Source organism: Anas platyrhynchos, chromosome 1 (assembly GCF_047663525.1).
Source record: "Anas platyrhynchos isolate ZD024472 breed Pekin duck chromosome 1, IASCAAS_PekinDuck_T2T, whole genome shotgun sequence".
Taxonomy (NCBI): Eukaryota; Metazoa; Chordata; class Aves; order Anseriformes; family Anatidae; genus Anas; species Anas platyrhynchos.
In genome coordinates, this window is record NC_092587.1 from 46,523,386 (window position 1) to 46,550,465 (window position 27,080).

Consider the following 27,080-nt stretch of genomic DNA (forward strand, 5'->3'; position numbering starts at 1 on the left):
CGCTACACTGCATTGTAATGTCATGAGAATTTGTTTCAAGAACACCTCAACAGGTCTTTCCCTAGAGCAACTCTTTTGTTTTCGTGTTTGGTTTAGATTATTGGTATTCTATTTTGTGCAAAATACATGTGTTTATTGTCTAAATGTGCTAAGTCAAAGACATCATGACTCAAGTCATCTGAAGGAAGACAGTGTGAATGTTTCAAGTTGCTTCTTTTTATAGCATTTTAACATGTACAGTTCAAATATTCTGTATCTGTATTATTCTCTTTATTTCACTTCATTGAAAATTACCAAAATGTATAGTACGTCTTGGCAAAAAGTAAATGGTGAATTAAGGAAAAACAGAAGTTGATTTTCATGTCTGATTCGAAGTTCAAAAAGTTAAGTGTTGTTTTCGCAAATAAGAATAGGTTCATTGTATGGGAGAAAAAAATGTACTTTATTGACAGTTTTTGAGAGAGGAGTGAAAATTTAACTACTGACCAGGTATGAGACTTTCTGAAAAGTCTCACATTGTGACACTGAAGACTGTTACATGGGCCAAGGCAAGCTACAAGAAAAAAGAATAGTTGGTAAGTTTGTTTAGGGAGAAAAGGAGAACAGAATCAAATAGGATAGGCAGAAAAGTAATAGGGTTGTTTCAGAGAACCAGATGAAGGGGCGGGGGGGGGAAGTGGTAGCAGAATGCTAGTACTAAACTCTTGTGAATGGTTTACTGTAGGTGGCAAGTGAAGAAGCTCATATTTGTAACAGTATTTTGAGACATCCAAAAGGTGACCAGAAGTAAAGAAATCAGAAAAGTCGTGTGTATTTTTCAGTGGTGGTGGTTGGTTGGTTGTTTTTTGTGTTTTTTTGTGTGTGTGTGTGTGTGTGTGTGTGTGTGATTTTTTTCTTACTTACAAGTATGTGCAAAAAACAGAAGCTGTTTTGTTTTTTGCTTTGGAAGATGTTTATCTACTTAAAATGTTAAATTCCTCAGCTCAGAGAACCTGCAGGATTTAAGTTGAAACACCTACCTCATCTTCCTGTGCCCAAGAGTAAGTAGTCTGTGGTAGAGAGAACATACGCATCAAGTTACGGCAACACATTTGGGTAGTAGCCAGACAAAAGAAAAGGCTCAACAAAGTGCAGCTCTTCTCAGGGCGTTTGCTGTAGCTAGCGTTGGAAATAGTAAAGATAAGCACAAGTTGGGGTAGTTTATCTCCGTAGACAGCACAGTGATATTAATGTCACAAGTGCTTACATGTTTATCTCCCATCAGGCACAGTAGAACAAATGTGGTTCTCATTTCAAGCAAGTTATAAAAATAGTATGCATTTCTCTGCCAGTAATAAAGCAGGACTGAGAAATAAGCATTGCACATGAGGATAGAAAATGTGTTTTTAAAATGTAGAAGAAGGGGGAAATGCCACCAGCATTCTGGTTACCCTAGCAAAGCAACTTATGCTTGAATATGTTCTCCAGAATGTTTTCTGGAGATGGATCAAAAAATAACTCATTAAGGAACATACAACTAACTGTAGGCAATTGAACATTTAACAGTAGTTTATTTAATGAATACTGATTTGTTTTGTTGCAAGTTGACCTTAAAGATAACCATAAAAAAGTCAAACTAGAAGATGCTATAAATTGACGGGAGCTTTTTTTATGAATTAGGCTTTATTTAGGAGATATGTCGGAAGTGACATAAAGGAAAAGTATTTTAATTTTCTAGGAGATAGTTTATTTTACATGAAGCACTTTGCTGTCCCTGAAAACAAGAGTTTTGCATTCTGGTAAAAATGTTACTTGCTGTAGTTACAAAGGAGTGCATGCAGATTCCCCTTGCATAGTTGAGGATGTATGTACATCACTTGTACACATCTTGCATTCAAAAAAAGTGTACATAAGATAAGGCAGGGAGTTATTTTAGTTTCCTACCTTAAAAATTAAACATTTAAAAGATTCATAGAGGGCTACAGGATTAATTAGTGTGTCAAAAAGACATTCGTCTCTGTAGTGTTGAGAAATTTAAAAATCTGAAGTATCAGAAATTAACGAATGTTGGGAAAATAATCCTGCAATTAATTTTACATGCCTTTTACATTCCTTATTACTTCTTTAAATAGCATTGTAGCAGGATCTTGTAACAGCCTACATTTTTACAGCCTGCTAATAACTTCAATTTTAAGAGGTTTCTTGGTTTTAGTCTTTTTTGTGGTTTAGGGTTTGTTTGTTTTTTCTTCCTTTTCGAGAACTGCTAACACGTCATTAGATTTGGTTGGCCATTGAAATTAGTCTGGACAAGGTCCTCTGTCCAGAAAGTGTTAATAATAATTTCCATTATTTCGCAGCATTCCACAGAGGTTTAAGAGAATTAGGAATTCTTAAAAATGACCATTTTGTACTGTTGCTTGCCTTCCACAAGGGCAGCCTGGCGGTGTACCAAAACGACAGCAAGCAGCCCGGCCGGAGAGGGCGGGTTTAGCTGCTGCTAAATTAGCAGCAGGGCTGCAATGGGCATGTCGGGGCACAGCTGCGGCAGGGGTGTGAGGGAGTGAAGATGACCATCCCATGTAATGCACAGGCTTCACATGCCAAGGCTCGTGCTTGGCCTGGCTGCCCCATGCCCACGCAGACCTCCAGCAGTCAGCCCACGCCAGGACCTCTTTTACCCTCCTTGGGGTTTCTTTTCCCCACTCAGCCCCTCACAGCAAGCTGGCTGTGGGCAAGTGAGAGTCTGAGAGGGTACATGGCCAGGACAGCCAACCAAAGGGATTTTCTATCCTGTATGCAATGTTCTTAGTGAAGAAAGCTGGTAGAGGAGGAGGACGGGGGTGTTTGTGGTTGTGGTGTTTGTCCTCCACATTCAGGCAACCGTTGGGCGCGCTGAGGCCCAGCTCTCCAGGAAGGGGCTGGACATCTGCCCGCCGGTGGCAAGTAGTGAATGAATTCCTTCTTTCGCTTTGCGAGCACGCACAGCTTTTGCTTCCCCTATTAAACCGTCCTTGCCTCACCCACAAGTCTCCTCACCTTCCTTCTGTTTTCTCTCCATCCCCTGGCAGAGGGCAGTGAGCGTGTGGCGGGCGGGTGTCTGGCCACGAGCAGCGGAGCGCCTCTTGCTGCTGTCGGCCAGCGCAGGCAGCCCCCTCCGGGAGCACTTGAGGCTCCAGGTGGCTCCTGTGGCAGCATCCACCTGGATTTCTTCGTAGCATATCTGTAAATTAAGAGGGTTTTTCAGCTGCAGCCAAGTGATGCAATTTTAGTTTCCGGTTTTGCAGCTTAACCACTAGGAAACATTGTGCTTATTTCTCTCATACACATCTGATGAATCCCCTTTCATGTTGCTGTGTAGCATTAATGTTGGTTGCATTTCTTTCCCATGAGGTGATTGCTTCAATTCTTACAAAAGCTGGAAGGAATTAAGGTGACACAGGCAGACAAAATGCCGTAACTTCTGTCTTTCGGCTATTTGGGTTTGCAGTCTAAATGGCTTTCTTTAATTTTGCCTGTATTAGGTAGCTAGGTAAATGATAATTATAATGCAAAGAAGACTTTCTATAAGTAGCTCTCTATATGATCTTTCAAATATTGGTGTCATAAAAGGCTTCTGACTGTGGCAGGTAATGATTTTAATACATGGTTTAAAAAAAAATTGGGGCTTGGTAGATGTTTCAACACTGCCAAATGTGCGAGTGTTACAAGTAGAATAGCAGTGGAGATCTTAGGGGAAAAGTATCTGTGAAGTACCTGCTGTAGTTTCCATGAAGTCTTTTTGTTTTCATGTAGCAAGGAGACTTTCTTCAGCTCTAGGAAGTTAAGGAAAATTGATAGCTTTTTTCTTTTTATTTTATTTACAATATGGCAAAATGTTAGGCTTCTAGCACTAAACATTAATGGGGGGGGGGGAAGAGAGAGTTACTGTTACATATTGTGCATTGTTACAGATGTAAATACTGAATTTATATTTAAAAACAGATATTACAATCCTAAAGAAGCCTTCTCCCTGCAGTTTTCATCGGGTTCTGTTAATGGTTTTTGTTTTTTTAAAGAAACACATGGTGGGGGGGCTGCTGTATGCTTAAAGTAGACTGTTGTTGATTAGGGTGTTTTTCCTAACTGAATTGGATTTTGGCCTTTACATCAGTAAGTACATCTATTCAAACAGTGTTTGCATTATGCACTGCAGAGGACAACATGAAAGGTTGCAGCGTAAGCTCTGTTTAGAACTGAGGATGTCACATGGATCTCTGGAGTAAGTCACAGGGAGTTTTGCAATTGCCTATTGCAAAAGTGGCATTGGCATTTTGCAGATGATGAAAGGGGAATGCTGTAAGAGAATTACTAGCTGCCATTATGAGATCTTCTGGTACCTAAAATGTTCCCTCCAGTTTTTACAGTGGCTGGAGTTGGAACCTTAGATTTGTTTCATTTCCCATCCTCTCCACTTGGAGAGGTATGACACGTTTATTGACAGCGGGCCTCAACCACAGTAGTTTTCAAGTATAGTTTTAGAGTTGCTATCAGAGCTTGAGGCTGCCTTTACTTTCTTCTTCCCACATACCCATCAAGGTTGTATGCTTGGAAATGTTTCTTCAAGGCTGTGGATTTAACTGTGAAGCACCACGTCTGTTGCCCCAAGGATTAGTGTTGTGGGAGAAGAGAAGATACTGATTGAGAGCTCCGGGGTACAATCAGATCAGTATCCCATGAGTTGTGGGCCATGATTTGAGTGTACCTGTAAATGGATGCTATTAAAATACTTATTGTCAAATAAGCTCTACAGAACAGTAATAAGAGAGCACTACAGCAGATTTCTTTGCCATAGTGATAATAGCTAGGAGTAGGAGAGAGCTATTCTGCCTCAGGGAATGTAGGATAATGAGATATCTGCTGTTTTCAGGAAGTTACATTGAAAAACTTGGTCCGGTGCTCTTTTCTCTTGCTGGCTTGGATTTTCTGTTTTAGTTTATGTTCCTGACCAATGGGGGAGAGGGGGAATAAAAATTAGGATATTGCCCCCACTGTTTGATCTGGGATCACGATAGGAAGATGGAGTAGAGGCTGATACTGGTCCTCTTCCTGCCCCCCTGTCTTGTTGTTGCAGCAGTTCCAGGGTTTCCCACTGCAGTGAGATGATCCAGCTGCTTTCTGTAAGGCAACATGTAATTCTTCCCTTTGTGCTCATCTGTTTTGAGACAAACACAAAAACTACAAAAATGAAATTAGCAGAGCTTGTAAAAAAAGAAGGAAAAATCTTTACTGGAGGATTGCAGCTAGCTCTTATTATAATTAATTAGTTCCTCCACTATCCCCAAACCACATAGACAGTTTTAATATTGGCAATGTTCTAAAAATTTTGAAATACCAAAGTTGAAAATTAGTAAAGAAAGGGGAAGCTGCCAGTAGTGAGGGATCCTTTTGTTTATTTTTAATTCATCTTCAAAATGCTGGTCAAAGCTGTGATTCTGTGAACAGTACTCCTTTTGTTTAAAGACTGTGATTCCAATTTGAAAATTCTTTACAAAGTATGAAATGCAGGCACTGAATTTTGAAGTTATGCAGAGAAGCTGATATGGGGCAACAAAGCAGGAGCTAACAGAGACTTTGTGCTCTTCACTGACGCAGGTATGAGTGGAAGAAAAACAGGAGGGTTAATGCCAGAAGTTAAGCCTTTCTTAGCAGCTCTCCAAAAATTTGTCTGTATCCATTGGCTGTAGTGAATAGCAGACACAGTTCAACTATTTTGAGGGTGTGTGTTAGCAATTCTGGCCTACCTGAAATTCAGTTTATTACCTTTGTGTTTTTTAATATATTTTAAATTATATTTTTGTTGACCTCTTGTTCCAAGTACATACACAGATCATACATATATATGGTCCAAATACTTTATCAGCACTGAAAGCTCAGCAAGTTGTCCACCAAGATCTTGTCCTGAAAAGTCTGGCGATCCAGTTCTTTGGCAGCCTAAGCCAATTTAGCTGCTGGCTTCCTGGGATTGCCCTGCTGCCTCTCTTGCCCTGTCTTCGGGCTGTAAGCTTCTCTGACCTTACACTGAACCTGTTCAGAGCACAAAGCTGGCAGGAAGCTATGCACTTCGTGTGAGATAGTTTCTCAATGATTTAGCATGCTGAAATAGTTCAAAGCTGCTGCAAAGACACGAGTAGAAACACATGGCCAAGGGGATGTCGCTGTAATTATAAAACTGAAAGTTTATAACCTTTAGTAGTCAGTGTAATATAGTTTGAATTGTGGAGATCTCTTGTTATTAATAATTAAACGAAAATAAATATATTAAGCCTCTGAATTCTCAATTTCCATCATTCTAGGTATTTATGACTATTTATTCCAGTAAGCTCAGCACATTTATCCACAATGCAATTATGTTTTAGTATTTTATTCCTCTTGTTTTCTAATGTGTGTAAAGCACTAAATTTTTGAACCTGCTAATTAAGCAATTTGAAGTATTGCTAGAAGAGAATATGTTTCTAAAAACAGTTTCTGTGCAATTGCTTATTTTTCATTTATATGAATATTTCAGTTTTAAATAGTAACACTGTAGTAACAATAACACTAACCAGTGTTAAATCAAGTATAATTCAGAAGTTACTAAAACGTGACAATTCTCTTTTTAACTTTACTTGCTGCAGGATTTGAACAAGCGTTTGTCCCTGCCTGCTGATATCAGGATACCTGATGGCTATCTTGAAAAGTTGCAGATTAACAGCCCGCCATTCGATCAGCCAATGAGCCGACGTTCTCGTAGAGCTTCACTAGTAAGTGTAATGCATCTGCCTTGCTGGGTCAACCTCTTGGGTCTTAAGGTTCCATTTCATGCAGATGTCTCTGTATTTTAAGCATCATTCAACTTAATTTGTACCTTGGCTTTTATGCCCTGAAAGATGGGGCACTTCAGTGTGTACTGAGCACCTGTCAAAATCCACTGAAAAAAATCACCCTTTCCTTCCTTTCTCTTCTGCAAACTTTGCCCCTCATTTCTCAGTGACCCACTGAAATCAGTGGGTCAAGACCCTCACTACTCCCAAAGTGCATACATAAATCCTCTTACTTGTTAGAGCAGTGATGATCTATGTGAGCAAAGAGCACCTCCAGTCTTAGATCCAGGCTGTGTGTCTCCTGTGATATAGTATAGGGGCCCTAGAGTAGCACAGTATGAAGACAGCTAGTCTTCACTTTTCTTTTTGTATTTGTTAACAAATTTTCTTTCTCAAATTTCCTGTTGAAATTATACCCCCCAAAAATTCTATGAATTACTAAGAGTATTAATAACTAAATTTATATATACCTTTTTAGGTATATATTTTCATTGGGTTATTTTAAAAAATAAGTCTTTCCTTATGAATGGGAGGATTCTTATATTCTAATTATAATACAAATACCAGAAATCCCAGACACCCATACTAAATATGCACATCCCTGAAATAGTCCAAAACACAGCTTTTTCTTACTTTTACACAAATCATTCAATTTCAACCATAATTTGATATATTAATTTCTTAATATTAATTGATGTCTTAAAGGAATTGCTAGACCACTACTGAATTTCTGAGCAAATTCATTGGTGTAGAGAAAAAATAGATAGGCTTTTGAAACCTATGTTGTTGTTTTTATTGACTTAATAGTTTATTTGCTGGAAAATAAATATGAAATATATGTAGTTATCATTCACTTAAAATATGAAATAATTCTTAACTGTGAAATATCTTTATTCTTTGCTTTGTTACATGCGTTATTAATTCACAATGTTTGAGATTTTTGGTGTATTTTGCCCTTGAAAAAATACAATGTAGTGTGCCAGACCAAAGCTCTGTTCTGCATGGTTCCTTTTACAAGCACGGTATTCAAAGAAGGGAAGATTGGATCAAAGCACTGGAAGTAATAGTAATGTAGCAAGCTTAAATATTTGTGCCAGATTTCTGTAGCTCATTAACCACTTACTTACTGACCTAGCATTGAGTTGAGGACTGTATTTCCCAGAACCTTCTCTTTCAGATGCGGGTGTACTGAAGTACCTTTTCAGAAGAGTCTTTTCAGTGTTGGAATATAATATTTGAGGGCTGGGGGGAGTTTCCTGTGTGTGTGATTTCCGTTGCTCATTTCATGTTGAGCCCTGAGTGCAGTTGGAGTTCTCTCCTCGTCACATTCTAGACAGAAAGAAAAACAGTGCCCTCTAATGAATATGATGTGTGTAGGGAATCAACTTCCTGTCACAAGGTTGTTTGCTTTTGCCTTTCAAAAATGCTTTTCAGGGCTGAAAAGTCCAAAATGAAACCTGCCAGCAGCACTGTGGTGTGCAGGCATGCATTTGCTGCATTGTGCTTTCATTATTTCAAACTACTTTAAAAAAAAAAAGAGAGAGAATCATTATTCTGAGGTTGTCATTGAAAGCTTGCTAGCAGATTAGTTATAGCAGTATATGAATACTGTGTGCTGCTGTAAAGGTATGTCTCTCTTCAAGGTGTAGGAATCTAAACAGCTGTAAAAAGTATTAGATGAGAGCTTGTTATACTTCAGGTCTGGTGCATTTCTTTGAAATATAACAAAAAATTAGATTTTACGGTAAATGCATTGTGGGTGTACTGGTACAGTACTGCACACACAGCAGCATAGGTGCATCTCTTAAGCAACAACCATTAGAAATAAGAGACCATAAATATCCATGTTCCTGTGTAGGTGAAGATGGGTAGATGGATCTTGCCTGAAAAATTTGTTTAGAAATGATTTTGAGGGAAAAATTAAAATGAAATTGATCTTGGTTTGAGTAATCTAAAACACAGGTTGTCTTCTGAGGTGGTGGTCAACTGAAATGTGGTTATAAATGAGACACACTGCAAGGCAGGTCTTGAAGAACATCTGTCCTCTATATGTAGGAAATACTTCATTGTATTGTCTAAAGATTTTATGTTTATTAGTCTTGAACGGTACTGAGGATTCAAAGAAATCAGACTTTTATGTTGTATTCCAGGCTTTCTGGCAGTAACAAGGCTAATAGGTACATGGTTGCATATAATTTCTCCTTTCAATTCAGAAGCATATATATTTATTTCTGATACCATCCATTATTCACTTCAAGTTGTATCTTTTTAAGTAGATTAAAATGCACTTTGGAAACAATACTTACTTTACTAACATTATACTTATAAGTATACAGTGTCTACTTATATATACATGTGTATATATATATACACACACACACACACACTTATAAGTATATACTTATAAGTCAGTGGTATGTTTAAAATCTCACTGGAGTTTTAAGGGTTGTCAAATATCAACTTTTCCTGTATTTTAGGATAAGCAGCTTGGCTTCACCAAACTCTGAAATATGCTTGATTCTAAAGCATGTGGTTCTAAAACATTTCAGTCCTAACACTAATTTAATAAACCAGAAGTTCTCTTAGTACCATGTTAACAAAATAATGTGGCCATTTTTTTCCTCTTACATATGTCAAATATGCTTATAGACAAGATCTTACACTTCAGTTGTGTTTTCATGCATATGTTCTGAAAATTAACAGAAGCATGAATCCAAGATTTCTTAGTATGCCTTCATGTTATATTGCTGTCCAATCTTAATGCAATCAACAGTATTTACTAAACAAAATACCGTAAAGTTCTAACATCCATTGGGTTTTAGAAGCAAATCAACATTTTTTGACCTGAGGAAATAGGTGCTGAAGCCAGTCAGAGGTCAAAGTATCTTTCCTTAGAAAGAAATGTTAAGTGGAAGGAGGAGGTGGTGCTAGGGTGAAAACCTGGCTTTTTCATCTGAGTGTGTTGAGTTGTCAGTAATTCGAATCCTTGTGAAGCCAGTGGATTTTGGATTTTGACAGGGTACAGGTTATATGCACTTTGTAAATCCTTTTAAAAATTGGCTTGTTTGACGTGTCAACTTATAACATTCTTTACACTGTAAGAGCAATATAAAGGTTTAGTGTAATTGAGAATTGTCTTAAACAGAAATAACTACAAGAAAGAACTACTAAATATGAGAGTAGCAGTGGATTTGAATAGGGAAAAATAATGATCTTAAAATCTGTCTTGCAAAAAAGGTGTTATACAGGCAGATAAAATCTGGTTTGCATTGCAAAGGTAAGTTGGTCACCAAAAGAAAAGGTGAATAGGGCCAAGTAAAATATGTAAAGACTTGAAATTATAGGCCATGAAGTGTAAAGTGTTGAGGAAAAAGATGAAGCTTGTGGAGGAATGATGTTTAAGGATTTTAGTTGTGGAGTGTTGTACTGAAAAGCCTTTGAGAAGTCAGAGTGGAAGAAGAGACCTGGAGCTGAGGTCTTGAATGTGTTCTCTGTATTTACAGAGAGCAAATAAGTAATGAAAGTTATTTTGGAAGAAGCAGCTGCATATGGATATGCTAAGCAAGAGAAAGGATGGAATAGTTTGAGATGGCTTCTGTGCTTTAGACTATAATAACCTCATTAGTAATCAGATCAGAAGAATGGAGAAAATTTATGCAGGAGTTAAGATAAAATGGGGTTTTGTATGAAATGTAACTAAGTACATAGTTCTTCTAGGATGCGCAGTGGACTGACTAATAGGCTGAGCATTCGGCTTGGATGCTGGGACACACACACATAATAGGCTAAATTGTTTTTAAAATAACAGAATTTCATGGTGTTTGCTGTAATACTATCAGGTATTTTTCTGAAAGAACGTTCAGTTTGCTGATTAAATGATAAATTAAGGGTCAGTGTTATCAACTTTCTGTATTTTTTCATTGCAGTCAGAAATTGGATTTGGAAAAATGGAAACCTATATCAAGTTAGAAAAGCTTGGAGAGGTACGTATAGCTTTCTTTTGAAATTAAATGCCTGTTGCTTTGATTACACTTCTTTAATGTGCAGCTGACAGAGCACTGGTAGAGGTTGCCTGAAGAGGTTATGGAGTTTCCTTCCTTGGAGACTGTCAGAAGCCTCCTGGACATAGTCCTGGGCAACCTCCTCGAGGTGTCGCTGCTTGATAAGGGGGGTTGATGACCTCCAGGGGTCCCTTCCAACCTCAACTGTTCTGTGATTTGATGGCAATGTTTTATGTAAAATTTTTCATAAAAGTTAACTGAAAATCTCTCTGTCCTTCAAAATATCCATTGGATTTCTCTTTTCAGTAAACCAAGCATTTAACATGCATACCAACATCACAGCCACAAAAATGTTCTATGATTGCATAATAAAACAAAAAAAGCAGGAAGAACGTGAGCGAGCTGGGGAAGAGCAAGACTTTATTAGTGAATGGTTTCTGACCTTATTACGAAGGCTAACGTATGCAGATAGACAAAAATTATTCTGTCAGTAATGAAACTACTTAAGTCTGGTTAAGTCTCCTACTGTTGTGATTTAGGTATTAGGGAGCACTTGTATTGGACAAGAAGCCATCATTTGCAGTAAGCAGACAATAGCTATCTGTGTTCTTAATATAGACAAGCCAACACACGTAAGCTCAGTGGCCAACTACGTGCAACCAGTTGAAATACGTAACACTGAATTCTGTTCCCCTTCCCTGCTGGGGGAACAGTAATACAGCCTTCCTCTACTACATCCAGCCACTGATTTTCAGAGAAACTGTAGCGTTCAGGGGAGAGGTCAGGTTTCTGACCTGTTCAGTTTGGCTGAGGGTGACCAGGGGGTCAGAAGAAGGATGAGGAGCACCAGGATGGGCCGCACTGAACGTTGCAGAAGTTAGCGGGGCTGATTGGTTTATCTTCTGTGAATATTGCAGTTAGTCCTCTATTTGCAGTGTTTTCATTTCCAAATGCATTTTTTTTCTCTAAAGTACTAGCTAAGTGGCTCACTAGACATGGCATGATGTCACACAACTTTGGAAAAATATTAATCAAGCAGCTATCTAGTCGTAATTGTGGGTGTATTTTATCCCGCTTGCATTATAAAATGTAATGGACAATATAAGGTGTATCTACAGTAACGCAGGGCATTTTCTGTAACTTTTTTGCTTCCTCTTTGCAGTTCCTGGAATTAGATACACCTAATGACTGTTTTGTCAGGGTTTCTTGTCATTATATAACATATATTAAGAGTTTTGAATTTTCCATTGTCTAAGAAAACTAAAAGATAAACTTCACTATATTCATGTTTATGATGTCAACAAAAATGAAACTTCCATTTCCTCCCCTCCCAGCACATGCTCATGTAGAATTTGTAACAAAGACAAGAAACAGACAAAAGGAATTGTATGTTTTCCTAAAAATAGTGGTAGAATTTGTCTGCAGCCATTGGTAAAATAACTGCAGCAAAATATAGAGATACCTGCGCTAGTTTTATTTAAGTATGGCCTTTCTAGATGATCCCAGCAGTGAACTTAGGGAACTTAATACTACCTGATCTAACTTCTTTGGTGTACAACTTGTCTAATTTTCAGAGGTAGTAAGTATATGCATCCCTTGTGTCTTCTGTGTGTTCTGATCTGTTTACAAGCTATTTTTCTAGTTTAACCTACATAAGAAGTAAAAAAATTTAAAACTAGTTGTACTCAAAAATGAAAGCTGTTAAAACCTCGGATTTCAGTTCATATTTTCTTTTTGAACTTATCTTTCAATGAAGGAGCAATTTTTAAAAGTATTCTTCTTTTTCCATTTTGTAGGGTACTTATGCAACAGTTTATAAAGGGAGAAGTAAGTTGACAGAGAACCTAGTAGCTCTGAAAGAAATTCGCCTGGAACATGAAGAGGGAGCACCGTGTACAGCTATAAGAGAAGGTGATCACATTTTTATTGCTTTTTAGAATTTCAGATATTTCTGGCTTTCTTTTTGACCAAAGTGCTTGGAAAATAAATCAGCTATATGAGACATGTAAAAAAAAAAAAATAGTTTTGATAAGGATAATTTTAATCTTAGACATATTAAGAGTTAGTGTTTCAAATGTATTTATTTTATTGGGGGAAGGTTGTGTTTTCAAATGGTGTTATAAATTGATGATTTTGTACTGAATTAGACTAATACTAGGGAATAACTTTCAGGGATTCAGAATACATTACATGAAATGACTGCTGCTGCCTGAACTGCACTGTCTAGCAAATATTTACAGTTTGCTACCCAAATGAGTTTGGTCTTTTAATTAAATACATTTCTCATATTTAGTGTTCATATGGCATTAAGTTAATCTATGTTCTTTAAAATAGCTTTTTAATTATAAATAAATAAATAGCATATATATGAACGTGCTAGAAATGTGTTTATTGCTTATGTTGCATTTATTTATTTTATATTTACCATTCTCCTTTGCAGTGTCATTATTAAAAGATCTGAAGCATGCGAATATTGTTACGTTACATGATATTGTTCACACAGACAAGTCTTTGACTCTTGTTTTTGAATATCTGGTAAGCATTTAAACCACTGTTGAGCTTTATATTCTGTTTATCTCCTTACAGAATACTGAGTAACACAGACATAACAAAATTCTGTATTACCTTTTTTAAAATACTCTGTTATATTATTGTCCTGCATGTAGAATTATTTGGCTGAAAAGTATACATCTGTATTCAGTTCTCAAAATGCAGTAAGTTCTCATCATTGTAATGTTTCATTAATAGCAGTTAGAGGTGATCTACCTGAGAAAACTCATCCTAAATTCAGTAACTGTAAAAAGGGATAATTATGCTATTATCCCAATGATATTTTTCAATAATTTTGCAAGTGATCTTAGAAAAAAAAAGTATATTCCATATTTTTGTAATTCTTTTCAAGCAAGTGCCCACAATTGCATCTCTTAGTTGCTTGCCTCTTATATTATAGACTTTTCATTTTCTCACTGACGCTTTAATTATATTTTTGCTGGAATATATGAGCGTAATAAGAGGGTTGAAGAACAAAATCTTCACTTCGAGTGTAATTGGAGAATGTAGTAATTCCATGTAAAAAAAAAAAAAAAAGTGGCACACACAAGGTAGAAGATGAAGGCAATAACAAATAATGGCGTCTAAGATAATGCATCCTAATGGGGACAGCATGGGTATTTTTGCCCTCTGGAAAGCCAATTTTCTCCATGTTCAGACTTAAAGGGGTTTGTTCGTTAGTTTTGGGGGAGGGAGAGGTTGTTTGTTTTTTTTTTAAAAAAATAAAAATAATAATACATATTTTGCAGAAAAATCAGTTTTCTGATGAGTAATTTCTTCACTAGTTCTAATAAAAAATAATAGTCACATAATCTGTTGTCCATAATTTTACTGAGTAGTGGTGACCTTTTGACAGGACAAGGATCTGAAGCAGTACATGGATGACTGTGGTAACATCATGAGTATGCACAATGTAAAGGTGAGTGTTTTTAGTGACATTTACTGTTCTCCAACTTTCTCTGTTCTGACTGAAGAATTTCAGAGAACTAACTAATCAGGAGCTGTATGATTTAGAGCTTAAAACAAAACAAAACTTTTCTTTAAAAAAACATTCTTTTTGACTTTTGGATGTGTCTCAACTACATTTGACATCAGATGGAGTCTTCCTTTTAGGTTTTGGGAGCATTTAAATGTTTAAAGCAAAAAAAAAATCAAGAGTTTACGTAACTTTATTTAAGATCTCATTTTCTTTGAAGTTACACATTTAAAACAAACATTTCCAAAAATGTAATAAATTTATAACTGTATTGACCTTTTTTTGTCCTTCCACTATTGTGTACTCATCTATTGAGGTAAGTCCTTAGATTAATATATCCTCAAATAAAGTTTGTGTGTGCACCAAGGAAAATATGAGCAGAGTCATGATTGTGGGATTGGATTCCACTGCCAAGTAAGATATTTTTAATTCATATTTAAGAAAAAATTATGGCCATCTCTCCATTAGTGATAAAATAGAAATTACTTTTTTTTTTTTTTAAGATTTAGTTTTCTTTTGCTTTTAACTATAGTTGTGGCCCAGTCTAGTGGCTCAGTTGCAAATCAGGCCTGGTGAGACTGACTCAGTTTCAAGTCTCCCTCCTAACAAGCAGTTTTTCATTTGAAAAACTAGAATACCTGTTTGTATTTTGTTAATACAGCTCTATAAACATGATTCCGAAGAGAAGAGAATACAAACTTGCAGTAAGTTGTCAAATGAGGCTGGACTGTAACAGTATCACCCTGCTGTATTGCAACATGTGCTGTACCTTCAAAACAGCTTCATTAAGCTGTGTATAATTCATGTAAGGGTTGCTACTTTTACAGTAAGCGTATTTGAGAAACTTTTCCATGCCTCTTGAAAAATATTAATTGTAAGCTGTGACCTTAAGAACAGAACCAGAGAGTCAGAAGACAACAAAAAACATAATTAAGCTTGTGTTTTTAATTAAATACAAGTTAATAAGCTGTAAGTGGGAAGCTGATTCCTGTAATAAGTGTGGTTAAGAGAACAGGGGGAATCTGCTCGTGATAATCAGAGCTAAGCAGAGAAAACCTGCTTTTTCTATGTTTGCCTGTGGTTTAAACAATGCCGTAAGAGCAGATTGATATGGTTAGTACCTTTTGGCACTGAGAAAACAGAACAGCTGCTTAACTGTGGTAGCTGTATATGCTTATAGTGCAATAACTGTGGGGGTTTGAATCGTTATTAACATTTGAGAGACCTCCCTGTCACCCCTTCTGTCACATTCTTCACCTGATTTTATGTTTTCAGTTGTAACAAAATAAGAATGTATCATATAAAGATGTGTGTGATCTGCAGGCATTACCATTTCAAAAAAAATTTTGAGTTAGTATGTGTCCTGTGAATTTGTGGAAGGATCCATGCCAACTGTCATGAATATCCACAATTTCTGTAAAATAATCTACATTGCTTTCTTGACAAATCCTTGCTGTAACAGTGCACACCAGAGATGGCTATCGATTTCCACCACTGTGCTGTTAACGTCGCTTGGGAGTGACTACCCCTGCAACAGTATAGGTCGAGTCGACAGGAAAAAAAAAAAAGTTGTTTCTCATCCTGCTCTTCCAAAAAGGAAAGGAAGAAAGAAAAAATGCTCCAAATTCTCTTTTTCTTGAGTAGGTAGATCCCATATAGTCAGACTGAGAACAGGTGGATGTAAAGTACACCTGCTGTGTTGCTTGTCCAGTTTAGGAAAACGAATTTGGTGGTGTCACCTGGTACAAAAATAAGCTGCTGTGTTAGGAAATGGTCATATAAAAACGTTCCAGTGTTTCTTCTCAAAAGCACTCTTACGTGGTGAATTTTTCATATTGGTAAACATCATTGTTTGTAATGCTCTGTATTTTTTTAATTGTACATTTCATCATTGATACTGCCTGAGGGCTTCTGTGTAGTTATTGATACTGTCAAGGGCTACCCAGAAGGCCCATATTCAAGTTAGATGCCTTATATGTATAAGAAATTGCAATGTATTTATTAATGCAGTGATAGAGTAAACTGATTTGGCTGCCCACTGATAAAACTTTCTTCATCCCTTACTACCTTTATGTCTATGAATATGCAGCATTAATATGTGTGAGTGGAGTTGCTTGGTTGGCTTACTGTTCCAAAGGACTAAAATAAACCTGCGTGTATTGAGGTCAGTGGATGAATATAAAATGCCAGAGGATGTTGGGTTATGTTAGTAATATTCATTTCCCCACTTCTCCACATTTCACGAGCTTGTGAATCCAGTTGTATTTTTTCAAGAGGCTGCCAAAACATCTTTAAACAGTTTTTGCACAGTTGGATGGAAAAGGTGCTGAGCTGTGGCAGAAAGGAACTTGAGTGTAGACAGAGACAGTTACCTTTAAAGATGTTAGTGTGGGGAAGAACACTGGTAAATACTTAAACAGCCCTGTGGTTCTCTTCAATTATGCAGAACAAATCTCCCTTAAAATCTTTATTGTAAAGTACTGTGTAAAAGCAATGCATTAGCATAAAAGGATTTTAAATCTGTAAACAATAATGAAGATACTCTAAGTGTGCTCATAGGGAAAATTAATTTACTTTTTGAGAGGTATTTTTGTCTTGTTTATAGTACAGAGCTTTAACTCTGCAGTGCCCAAACAGGCTGTTATAAATTAGTGTAATCTGAAAATTAACATTTTTGGCCTAATTTATTTAAATGTTCTCTTTTGTAGCTGTTTTTATACCAGATTCTTCGTGGTTTGGCTTACTGTCATAGAAGAAAGGTGTTGCATCGAGATCTGAAGCCACAAAATCTACTAATTAATGAGAAAGGAGAACTGAAGCTAGCAGACTTTGGTACGGACTGAAATTCTTCTGTAACAAATATTTTCTTTACTCACTATCAAGAAAATACTGAAAACAAATTATACCGAACTTTGAAATCCTTTGGAACTGGGAATGTGCATTTGAAAACCACTGTGAACATCAGGAAAATGAACCAAAGATGTGTATTTAATTCATCTTTGTACATCCTTACTAATTCAAAAGGCTAGGATTTAGAACCTTGTCCTTGTTGCTGTTGCTGTTTGTCAATAACTGGAAAAGTAACATCCTCTAGTCACTATCAGTAGGCAAGCAATTTGCTGCCTGTGATGTAGCTATCCTGTCTTCTTTGCAGTGGCTTCTGAACTGTAACTGCAGGATCAGCATTCAGTCTGTTGGCTATGGTCCCAGCCCAAGTCTGTGTCAGTTTTACAGTTTTCTGTAGAAGCTGGTACTTCTTAGTCAGTCTATGGCTTCAGTTGTGAACACTAAGAAATATTCCACAAACCATTGTTTTGGTTTCTGTCTTGCCTTTGAACAAATTAGTGAAAGCAATCATAATGGTTGCTGGAATTAATCTGAAGGAGCCAAAAGAGAAATGGGTACGTGCAGTTGCATTTATAAAGGAAAGATGAGAACACCAGGTCTGTAGTAAATTTGTGCATTCTCAGATGGAAAATGGACGTTGTCCTTTTACAGGATATTAGAAAATACATGTGTAGGTCATACTGTCACTAAACTTGAGGTTTGAAAGTAGTCTTACAGCTTCCTTTGAAATTGACACTTAATCAAATCCTTAAGCTGGAGCTCAGGCTGTTTTTTACTCACGCTCCACAATCACTCCAAAGCAGAGTTACCAAGGAGAGCAAGAGGAAGGGTCTGTCCCTACACAGAATTGTCAGGTGTTACTGATGCACCAAGCTCCTTTGAGATTTCCAGTGAGCATTTTCAGACGAGTGCAGCATTCACAATTTCCTTTTATTTTCTATGTCGGGAAGGTCCTTTGAGAATCATGCTAACACTGTTTTTTTTCACTTGCTTGTGAACAAAAGTTGCTCAGAAGATTGTATTTAACACGACAGACCTAAATTTTATTGAGGATGTTACTGACAAACTGACAGTATTATTGTGGAAAACCTCTATTGATCAGTCCAACACTGTTGGTCCATTTCCACTGCTTCATGGTTCATTTGTTGCTTTCTTTCTCTTGCAGTGTAATTGTTAAGTGGTGAATGTGGGATTTCACAGATTGTGGGGAAGATGCTATATTGATATAATGCTTTGTTGTTTTGATGACATGTATAGGCTTACTGCAAGTTTTGATCTGCTTACCTGCCTTATATGCTTCAAAACACTTACCATGAGATTTCTGTAAATACTAAGTCAAATCACATTGTAGAAATATGTTTATTAGGACTCTTGAATCAATATAATTTGGAAGGTATTTAGCAAGTCAGTATATTAAAGCTGACTTCTCTCATGAAAATTCTTTGTCAGTTCCATGGAAAATAAGATTTAAGAAAAGCAGCATTGCATAGAAGCAGCACGTGACCCTTTATTTCCCTTTTTATCAAGGATTGGCTAGAGCGAAGTCTGTGCCTACGAAGACTTATTCCAATGAAGTTGTCACGTTATGGTACAGACCACCTGATGTTCTCCTTGGATCTTCAGAGTATTCAACTCAAATAGACATGTGGTTTGTATAGCTTTCTCTAGTTTTAATTTTTATTCTCAGTCAAGTTGAAAACTTCATTGCTACATAGTAGCATTCAAATACTAATCTTTCAACTTTTTGAAGGCTATCACTGCATTAAATTTTAGAGAAAGGATTGACAGATGGGGAAGATGCTATTGTTTGTCTTTGAAAATGCAGGGTACTTTTTTATTGTTTAAACATGCATCAGGCCCACATTTCTAGGGGAAAAGAAATCCATGTTCTCCTGATGACATACATGTAACATGGTATTTTACTATGAACTTACAATACAATTGATTAACTTGACATCTGAAGGGAGAGGATATAATATAGCTATGACAAAGATTTTATTTGGTCTTTGATGGTTCTTTTGTTGCTGCATATCTTCTTTCAAAATTTCTTTTAGTAGCAATATGTCATTAACTAATATAATTTGTTTTTATTTAAGAGAAATTATAGATGTCTTTAGGAGCAGAAAGCTTAAATTGCTGTGTGTTTTTTTTTCTGATTTACCTTTTTCTCTGTTTCTATAAAAGGGGAGTTGGATGCATATTTTTTGAAATGGCGTCAGGAAGGCCTCTCTTCCCTGGTTCAACTGTTGAAGATGAGCTGCACTTAATTTTCAGGCTTCTAGGTAAGTGTTACTTTTAGCAGCACCGTTACTGGTATATGTTTATTCTTCTAAACACTTTTTTTTTTTTTTTCTTGGAGAACTGTAGATCTTTATCTATTAAAAATTACATTTTATGTTCCATTGTCTTCAAGGTGAATGAGTGTGTTCTTGATTAAAAATAATCAACCTGAGTGCACAGATGAGTTTGTACAGCATTGCCTCCTTTTTTTTTCCTGTTCAGATTACAGGATTAAGTACTTACTTATGTCAGGGCTGTTTCTTTACAGGTCTGTGAGGGAAAGGGGTTATTTTTGTGGTTGTTTTGTTGGTGGTGATTTTTTGTAAGTTGACTTTATTGCTTTTTTTAAATACAGGAACCCCATGTCAAGAAACATGGCCAGGTATTTCTTCCAGTGATGAATTTAGAAACTACAACTTTCCTAAGTATAAACCACAACCCCTAATCAACCATGCACCAAGGTATTTTGTGTTTTATTTAAAAGAACATATGCATTCCTATAGCTTTGAATATTTGTAAATGTGAACAAGGTTCCAAGTATGGTGTGCTAGTGAATGCTGGAAAATTGTACATCATTGTGGGCAGATATTAATGCAAAGCATAATCCCATTACTATGCAATTACTTTGTCTAATATCATTCAAGGCTCCATAATGACCTATAGAACTGTAAACGCCTTGTTAATAATGCCTGCATAGTGGGAGTATTCACACAGCACTTCCAAATTCTCTTGTTATATAATAGGCTTATTGTTAAAATGGCAAAGTTTCCTTGAGCAGTCTCTTGAAATCATTCTAAAATCATTATGAGGAACTTCAAGGGTCTGCATCAGTATTGTTAACAGCACAGAGGTTGTAAATAAACTTTATAACAAAGCCTAACACATTTTTATTGACTCTGAGAAAAAGATCTAACATTGTGTTCTCCTAGTGAATGACCTGGGTCAACCTACTAAATCACAATACAAAGCTCAAGATTTGTATGTTCCCGGTATTTTCATCTTGTTCTGAGATAGTGCTACTTGTATATATACACATTCACAAGTAGTAAAGTTGTTTGGGTGAAAACATTCACTTCTTAAAATTCAACTTTCATCGGTTACTTTGCAGATCGGCTTCTGTAAATATAATTCAATAACTTTTTTTTTTTTTAGGCTAGACACGGAAGGAATTGAATTGATAGCGAAGTTCCTTCAAGTAAGATATGTTTTGTGGCTTTACTTTATTAAAAGTGCAAGTTTAGAGTTTTGATGTATTATGTAAAATTGTAATTACAAGCATAGTACCTGTTAGATCTAACTCAAAGTGCAGCTGAGTCTGTAGTGGATGACAGGTTTAGGAAGAATGATTGTCAGGCTAAATGCTGCAAGAACTTAAAAGCTGGTATTTTGGCTGTGTTTTTTTTGTTGTTGTTGTTGGAGTTGTGGTTTTGGGTAGGGTTTTTCTGTTGATGTTTTTGTTTTTTCTTTTGCAAGAAGCAATTTCTTCTCTCTGATTACTGTTTGTAAAAAAAGTAATTGATTCTGTTAGCAATTCCCTGAAAAACTAAAACACTTTTGAAATACAGTATTAAAACAGAACTTTTAAATACAAATACTACGGTTCTGTAAAGATGGATTTTGATTCCCACTAGAGAAGCATCTACTAATGTAAAGAATACTCTTTGATCTTTCAAACTGTTTATATTCAAAAGGTAAAGTGTTATGTGGCTTTAATCTTTTAATCTGTATTAAAAATGAGCCAAGAAACAAGAAGAGGGGAGGCAAGATGGAAGGCCAACTCTTAAGTCTTTGAAAGAATGTAGAAGCCCTGTAACTTCACTGTGTTAAGATGCCTTAGTATATTAGGTGGAGTGCAGTAACTCTGCTTTGCAGCCAGTGGTTTAAATTCTATACCAAGTCTTCATCTATTTACACACTCTTTGAGAGTAGTTCTTGCAGTCCTTGTTTAGACTTTGTTCTTCTTTGTGTACACCATTTTTAAATGTCTGCATCTTTGTCCAAATTTCTAAATATGCCAAACATGAGATTGTTAAGCACAGATTGAAGACCATGTTGTCTGAAGTTCCCTTTTATGCAAAATACTGCAGCATAGTCCATTCTAATTAGAAAGCTTTTGTGATCTCATGTAATTGCAATTTAATATTAGAACATAAAGTAGCCAGAAGTCTGACATCTAATCATTGTTACAACTACAAATAAAGATTAAGTATACTTTTATTTGCATCCATTTACAGCAGTTGAGTATTTTAGCAATCTCATATGTTGATAATTCTAATTTAGATAACATATGTTAGGTGTTTCATCTGTGAAATAAAAGTAATGAAAAAAAAGATGTCCTAGTGAGTTGGTAGGAAAGATTTGAGCAAGTTGAACTCTTTCTTCCTTTGATGAAATCACTTAATACAAAGGATTTTTTAGTTAAAACTGATGCACTTACATCCTTTTATGTTAATAGTATGAATCAAAGAAGAGAATTTCGGCGGAAGAGGCTATGAAACATGCGTACTTCAGAAGTCTTGGAACAAGAATACATACTTTGCCTGAAAGTAAGAGTATAGTAGGAAAGCAACGGAGGAGTATAGTTAAGATAGTACATCACTGTCCTGCGTCTGGCTGGGATGGATTTAATTTTCATCAGAGCACCTTGCATGGTGCCATGTCTTATATTTGTCACCAAAACAGTGCTGATAACACACCAGTGTTCCAGCTATGGCTCAGCAGTGTTTGCACAGTGTCAAGGCCTTCTCTTTTCTCACTTTTCCCCACAGTGAATAGACCGGGGGATGTGCAACAGGTTGGGAGGGGACACAGCAGGCAGATAACCTGAACTGTCCAAAGAGATAACCTATGCCATATAATGTCATGCTCGGGAATCAAAAGGAGGAAGGGGGGCATGGTGGGGGGTGAGGGGTCTGTTGGGGAAGTTAGCCATATTTTGCTATGGAACTGGCAGGGCATCAATCTACACATGGGAGGTGGTGAGTTACTGCCTTTGCATCATTTTTGTTTTTTATCTCTTCTTCGCCTCCTTCACTTACTAAAGAGTTTTCATCTCAGGTTTTCTTGATTTTACTTTTCCGTTCCTCTTCCCCATACACTAGGGCTTTGGGGAAGTTAGCAATCAGCTTCATGATGCTTAGCTATATATCAGGGTTAACTGACAACAATTGCTTAATGAAAAATTCTTTACTCTATTAAAGAAGTCCAATACATATTGACTTAAACATTTGGGAATAAGGAAAGGTTTTTTTCTTACCAAATCTGCACAATTAAGAATAGAATTTTGCTCAATAAAGCACAGTTGTGCTCAGATAGATATGAATTAATTTCTCTGTTACATTACAGGTGTTTCTATATTCAGTCTAAAAGAGATACAGCTGCAAAAAGACCCTGGCTTTCGAAATTCCACTTACCCAGAGACAGGTATGGAAATATTAATATTTTCTCATACTTACAAATTGCATGCTAACACAATAACTGCAGGTTAAAAAAAAACAAAAACAAAAACAAAACATTGTGATACTGGTTGAAGCCCAAAGAAAGGATATTCTCTTGGCATAGAAGGAGAGATATAGATAATGATTGAATCTGTTGCATGAATGCTTAAGTTTCTTACCATGGTCCATGTTCTGTTGTAGGACATGGGAAGAACAGAAGGCAGAGCATGCTTTTTTAAAGTGGGCGGTGCAGAGTCAAGCCCAAGCCTATCCTATCAATCAAGGACTCGGATCTGAAGGCAGTGCTCTCTTTTGGTGGACTTGGAATCGCAGTTTGTCTACACTGTCCTCTTCACAGTGGAGTCTTTTTATTTCCAACCTGCAGATTATGTTTTTATATTTGTTGTCACAGTGTGACAATTTTTTGTACAGTTGGTTTTAAGGTCTCCTCTGCCACTAGAGCCAGTAGGTTACAGCTGTTGATGTAACTGTAGCTGCAATTTTTGTGCAGGACTGAGAAACACAGTGCATTATTTATTGCGGAATCATTGCTGCTAAATAACTACTGTCTGTATAGTTAACACAACAGTTCCATGCCTGAAGAAGTTGCAATGGCTTTATAATATGTGAATGCATCTGTTTCTCTTCATAAAACGTTCTACTGCTGCGGGTTTTTTTGTATTTCTTAAACTGCAGTGTTTCCTGGAATGTAAACATAGCTTTGCTTGGCTATAGGTGAACCATCTTTAATGCTCTAAGTTCATGGCACTTAATTCCTTATTTAACATTGGAAGTATGTGTTGAAATAGTTGAAAAATTATAATGCATATTATGTTTTTGAAAAGCACATGGTGTGAAAGTTGATTCAAACAAGTGAAAAGTAATTATTATTTGCTCTCAGATCCTATATTAGTTATTGATAAATTAGAGCATGGAGACTGGATAATAAATTTTGTCAGGCTCACTCCAGCATAAGATATTTGCACATTGTTGTGCATATGGGACCTGACAGAAGCGATGACTTTTTTTACCTTGTTTTTAACTTAGAAATACAAATAGTTTAAAAAAAAAAAAAAAAAAAAAGAAAAGAAAAAAGAAAAAAAGAAAAAAAAATGATTCATATATGTTGGACCCTGGCTTAATTTTGGAATTTTGGATCTTTTCATTACAGAGAAACAGGACGACTAATTACAAGAACATGGGAATAATGTCACACTTTTCCCACCCTGTTGCTCTCCCATTTGTGCATTATTCACTTGAAATCAACTGGAAAGATGCAAGTTTGTACTTGATAAGAACTCACTATACTACAGAACTTTTAAAATGGGAACTTAGAGAGTTTCTCAGATCTTAGATGTTATCTGTTTACCAGAGATAGTAAACATGTTACTACTATGCTTATGCATCTCAGTGAGTATCATAAGTACACCCTTGGTGATGGTTACAGTATTTTTAAGCATTTGTGTTCACCTTTATGAACCTATTTGTTTAGTGCATCTTAAAGAGACTGTAAATCTTTATTGGTATATTTTGAAATGGTCATGTAAATCTTTGGCTGGTATATCATGAAAATAGTCATAGGTAACTTAATTTTTCCTGACATTCACTGTAAAACATTCAGGGGTCCTACCATTTCTGTTCAGGAAATCTTGTAGTTTATTGTTATTTAACAGTATTAAGTGAATTTTTGTATATTTCATTTTAACTTTATTTGTGAATAGTGATTGTGGCATGTTTGGGGGTGTTTTATTAATATTTCATTGATACTGGTAAATTTGAATTGGGATTTTTTTTTTTTATTTTCTGAAAGAGAGAAGTTAATGTGTAATGGTGACTCTTGGACCACTACTGCTTTTCAGCATTTGTAAACCGGTTTTACGTTAAATCTTGTAGACCTAACAAACTGCTGTTATTTCTAACTGACCGACCTGTATTAATATTGTACTTTTGAAAGTATAAATATTATGTGGAATTCTTTGGTTTTGTTTTGAAATTTATAACGACAAAGGCCCTGTGCTGTTAAAAATACAGACTAAGTGAACTTGCAGTTCTTGGGGCATTGTTGGAAACTTAGCTAGGTCTGTGTGTTGTGGGAGTCATCAGTTTGAACTCTAGCTGCTTATGAATTCATGCAGCCCAGAAGTAGTGGCAGCGAGGGTGGTATCACTCATCTGCAACTGAGGCCGTTCAGGATCTTATCATAAACATGGTCCATAGTCTGATTGTTAGCGAGGAAGTCCTGCATGTCACGTGGTATCAGGAGTTTTGCGTAGCTCTAGGAAGGTGAGACGTGGCTCGGATGCATGGATTTGAACTCCCACTGATAGCAGTGGGAGTGTCTCGTGTGTGTCAGAGGCAGATTTGGCACTGATTGAAAAACCTTTGTCCTGAAATAGTTGTTATATATATTTTTATAGTTGCTATGGATCTGATCTAGATTTTATACTGATTAACTTTGTAGGAAATATGTTGTAGATGTAATGGTGTTGAAGAAAGGAGTATCAAAAAAACATTTTTTTTTTTCTACAGAAGTAGTAAAGATATAGAGTAAATGTTCACTGTGGATAAATGTGGGATTTAGCATTTCTAGAACAGTAATATTTTCTAGGTCATAAAAGAACAAGAAATAATGTGACACTAATGAGTAAAGGACTTAAAGGTTTAACTGGTAAAATGAAGTGCATTAACAAATTTAGAAGGGGATCAGCTGCAGCTAACAAAAGGAGATTTCCATTTTGGATAGGAATTTGGTGTTGCTGTTACAGATGAAAAGATCTTCCATAAAATTGAAGCACTCTGAATATTAAGAGATTTTTCTAAGGATCTACAAATGAATTGGTTTGCTTCACTAGGAGGTAGCTTTAAAGAATGTATTTTTTAAGAAATTCGGCATCTGTGGTCAAGCCAGTTTTGTTGCGGTCTCTCTTTTTTTTTTTTTTTGGTCCATAATCAAAATTCCTGCATCAGCAGAGGCAATTCTGTGGCAGATGCCTGTTTGGGGCAGTAGTCAGTGAGTCTGAAGTCACTGGGCATTTCTCTGACATCGTTTTTGTGCAATTCAGTGTTCCCATCCCCTGTCTGACAGCAACAGGCAGCACAGACCTGGTTTCACTGTCACCGAGAACGCAGCGAGTGCTGACCCTTCTGGGAGGAGGCCTCAGCCACGGTGAACATCAAGCAGATGCGCGCTAAAATTGGATGATTGACAAGATTTGGTTACAACAGCCTCTGCTTGACGATGGGTGATCAGTTAAGGAGAAATGGCCTGCAAGTAGCTGCTGATTTTAAATAAGTATTTGTAGAGGATATACCCATTGTACCCCATCTACCCAGAGGCAGAAGGGCCAAGGTGTGTGTATAGGTGTGTGTAGGAAAAAAGGTGGATTTGAAGACAGGAAAGAAGCAGGTGGTCACGAGGCGGTGTGCACATGCAGGTGAAGGCTGAAGAGGAGAAAGGGTGGGTGGAGAGTGGGGAATTTACAGGCCAGGAAGGAGTGGGAGATTGAAAGGGGCAAACCAGCTGCTCAGCAATGCTCTAGTGAAACCTGCATCTCAACACAGCTGTGTTATTTTTGTGCTGCTTTACCACAGCATTAAGTAGCCAGAGTGTATCCCTGAATTGGGCAATAAAAGTTAAAATAAACAATTATTAAAGAATCAACATACTTTGTATCTGCAAATCATTTGGAAAACTGCAAGGTAGCATTCTTTGGGAGTCTTGCTTGGTGTTTGCACGTGGGTTTTTCAATTTAATAAAAGCACGTTGTTTCTGTTTTGCAATGTTAAGATGGAATTAAGGTTAAGAGTACATTCATTTATTGAGGACAAAATATATGAAAGGTATGTTGTAAACATCCACAAGCTAAGCATTATAAACCCAGGAAATACCCAGAATTAAGGTCAGACTTGAAAGAAATCCAAACAAATTAGGGTGTGGAAATGCATGGCTGTAGCCTGTAGTGACACTGAGAAAAACTGGAAGGTACCTTAAATGAACACCGCGTTGCCACAGCCATGATCGGTTTGTCTGGTCACTAAAGAGCAGAGTTTAATCGTTCTTGTGCCTTGTTAGCACATTTCAATACTTCCTCTCCCCCCTTAGTAATGTTTGGCTTTGAAAAAAATGCAGCATATTTATGAAATTTTCCAACTTTTGGCAGGAACGCTTATG

The 27,080-nt window shown here is 36.6% G+C and overlaps 1 protein-coding gene across 4 annotated transcripts in view; it reads left to right on the forward strand.

Annotated features, from left to right (window-relative positions):
- Positions 1-26,570, forward strand: part of CDK17 (cyclin dependent kinase 17) — a 94,144-nt gene extending 67,574 nt beyond the window's left edge. For 3 of the 4 annotated variants that reach the window (XM_038184768.2, XM_038184871.2, XM_038184841.2), the window contains 13 exons: positions 6,633-6,758; positions 10,745-10,801; positions 12,616-12,730; positions 13,260-13,354; positions 14,226-14,288; positions 17,054-17,177; positions 18,720-18,840; positions 19,377-19,474; positions 19,828-19,933; positions 20,625-20,667; positions 21,928-22,018; positions 22,818-22,895; positions 23,111-26,570. In XM_038184768.2, coding sequence (XP_038040696.1) covers positions 6,633-6,758; positions 10,745-10,801; positions 12,616-12,730; positions 13,260-13,354; positions 14,226-14,288; positions 17,054-17,177; positions 18,720-18,840; positions 19,377-19,474; positions 19,828-19,933; positions 20,625-20,667; positions 21,928-22,018; positions 22,818-22,895; positions 23,111-23,148 — 1,155 coding nt within the window. In that variant the 3' untranslated portion in view covers positions 23,149-26,570. The remainder of the gene's footprint in view (positions 1-6,632; positions 6,759-10,744; positions 10,802-12,615; positions 12,731-13,259; positions 13,355-14,225; positions 14,289-17,053; positions 17,178-18,719; positions 18,841-19,376; positions 19,475-19,827; positions 19,934-20,624; positions 20,668-21,927; positions 22,019-22,817; positions 22,896-23,110) is intronic. The other variant, XM_027452337.3, reaches the window with a different exon arrangement.
- Positions 26,571-27,080: the final 510 nt, after the last annotated feature.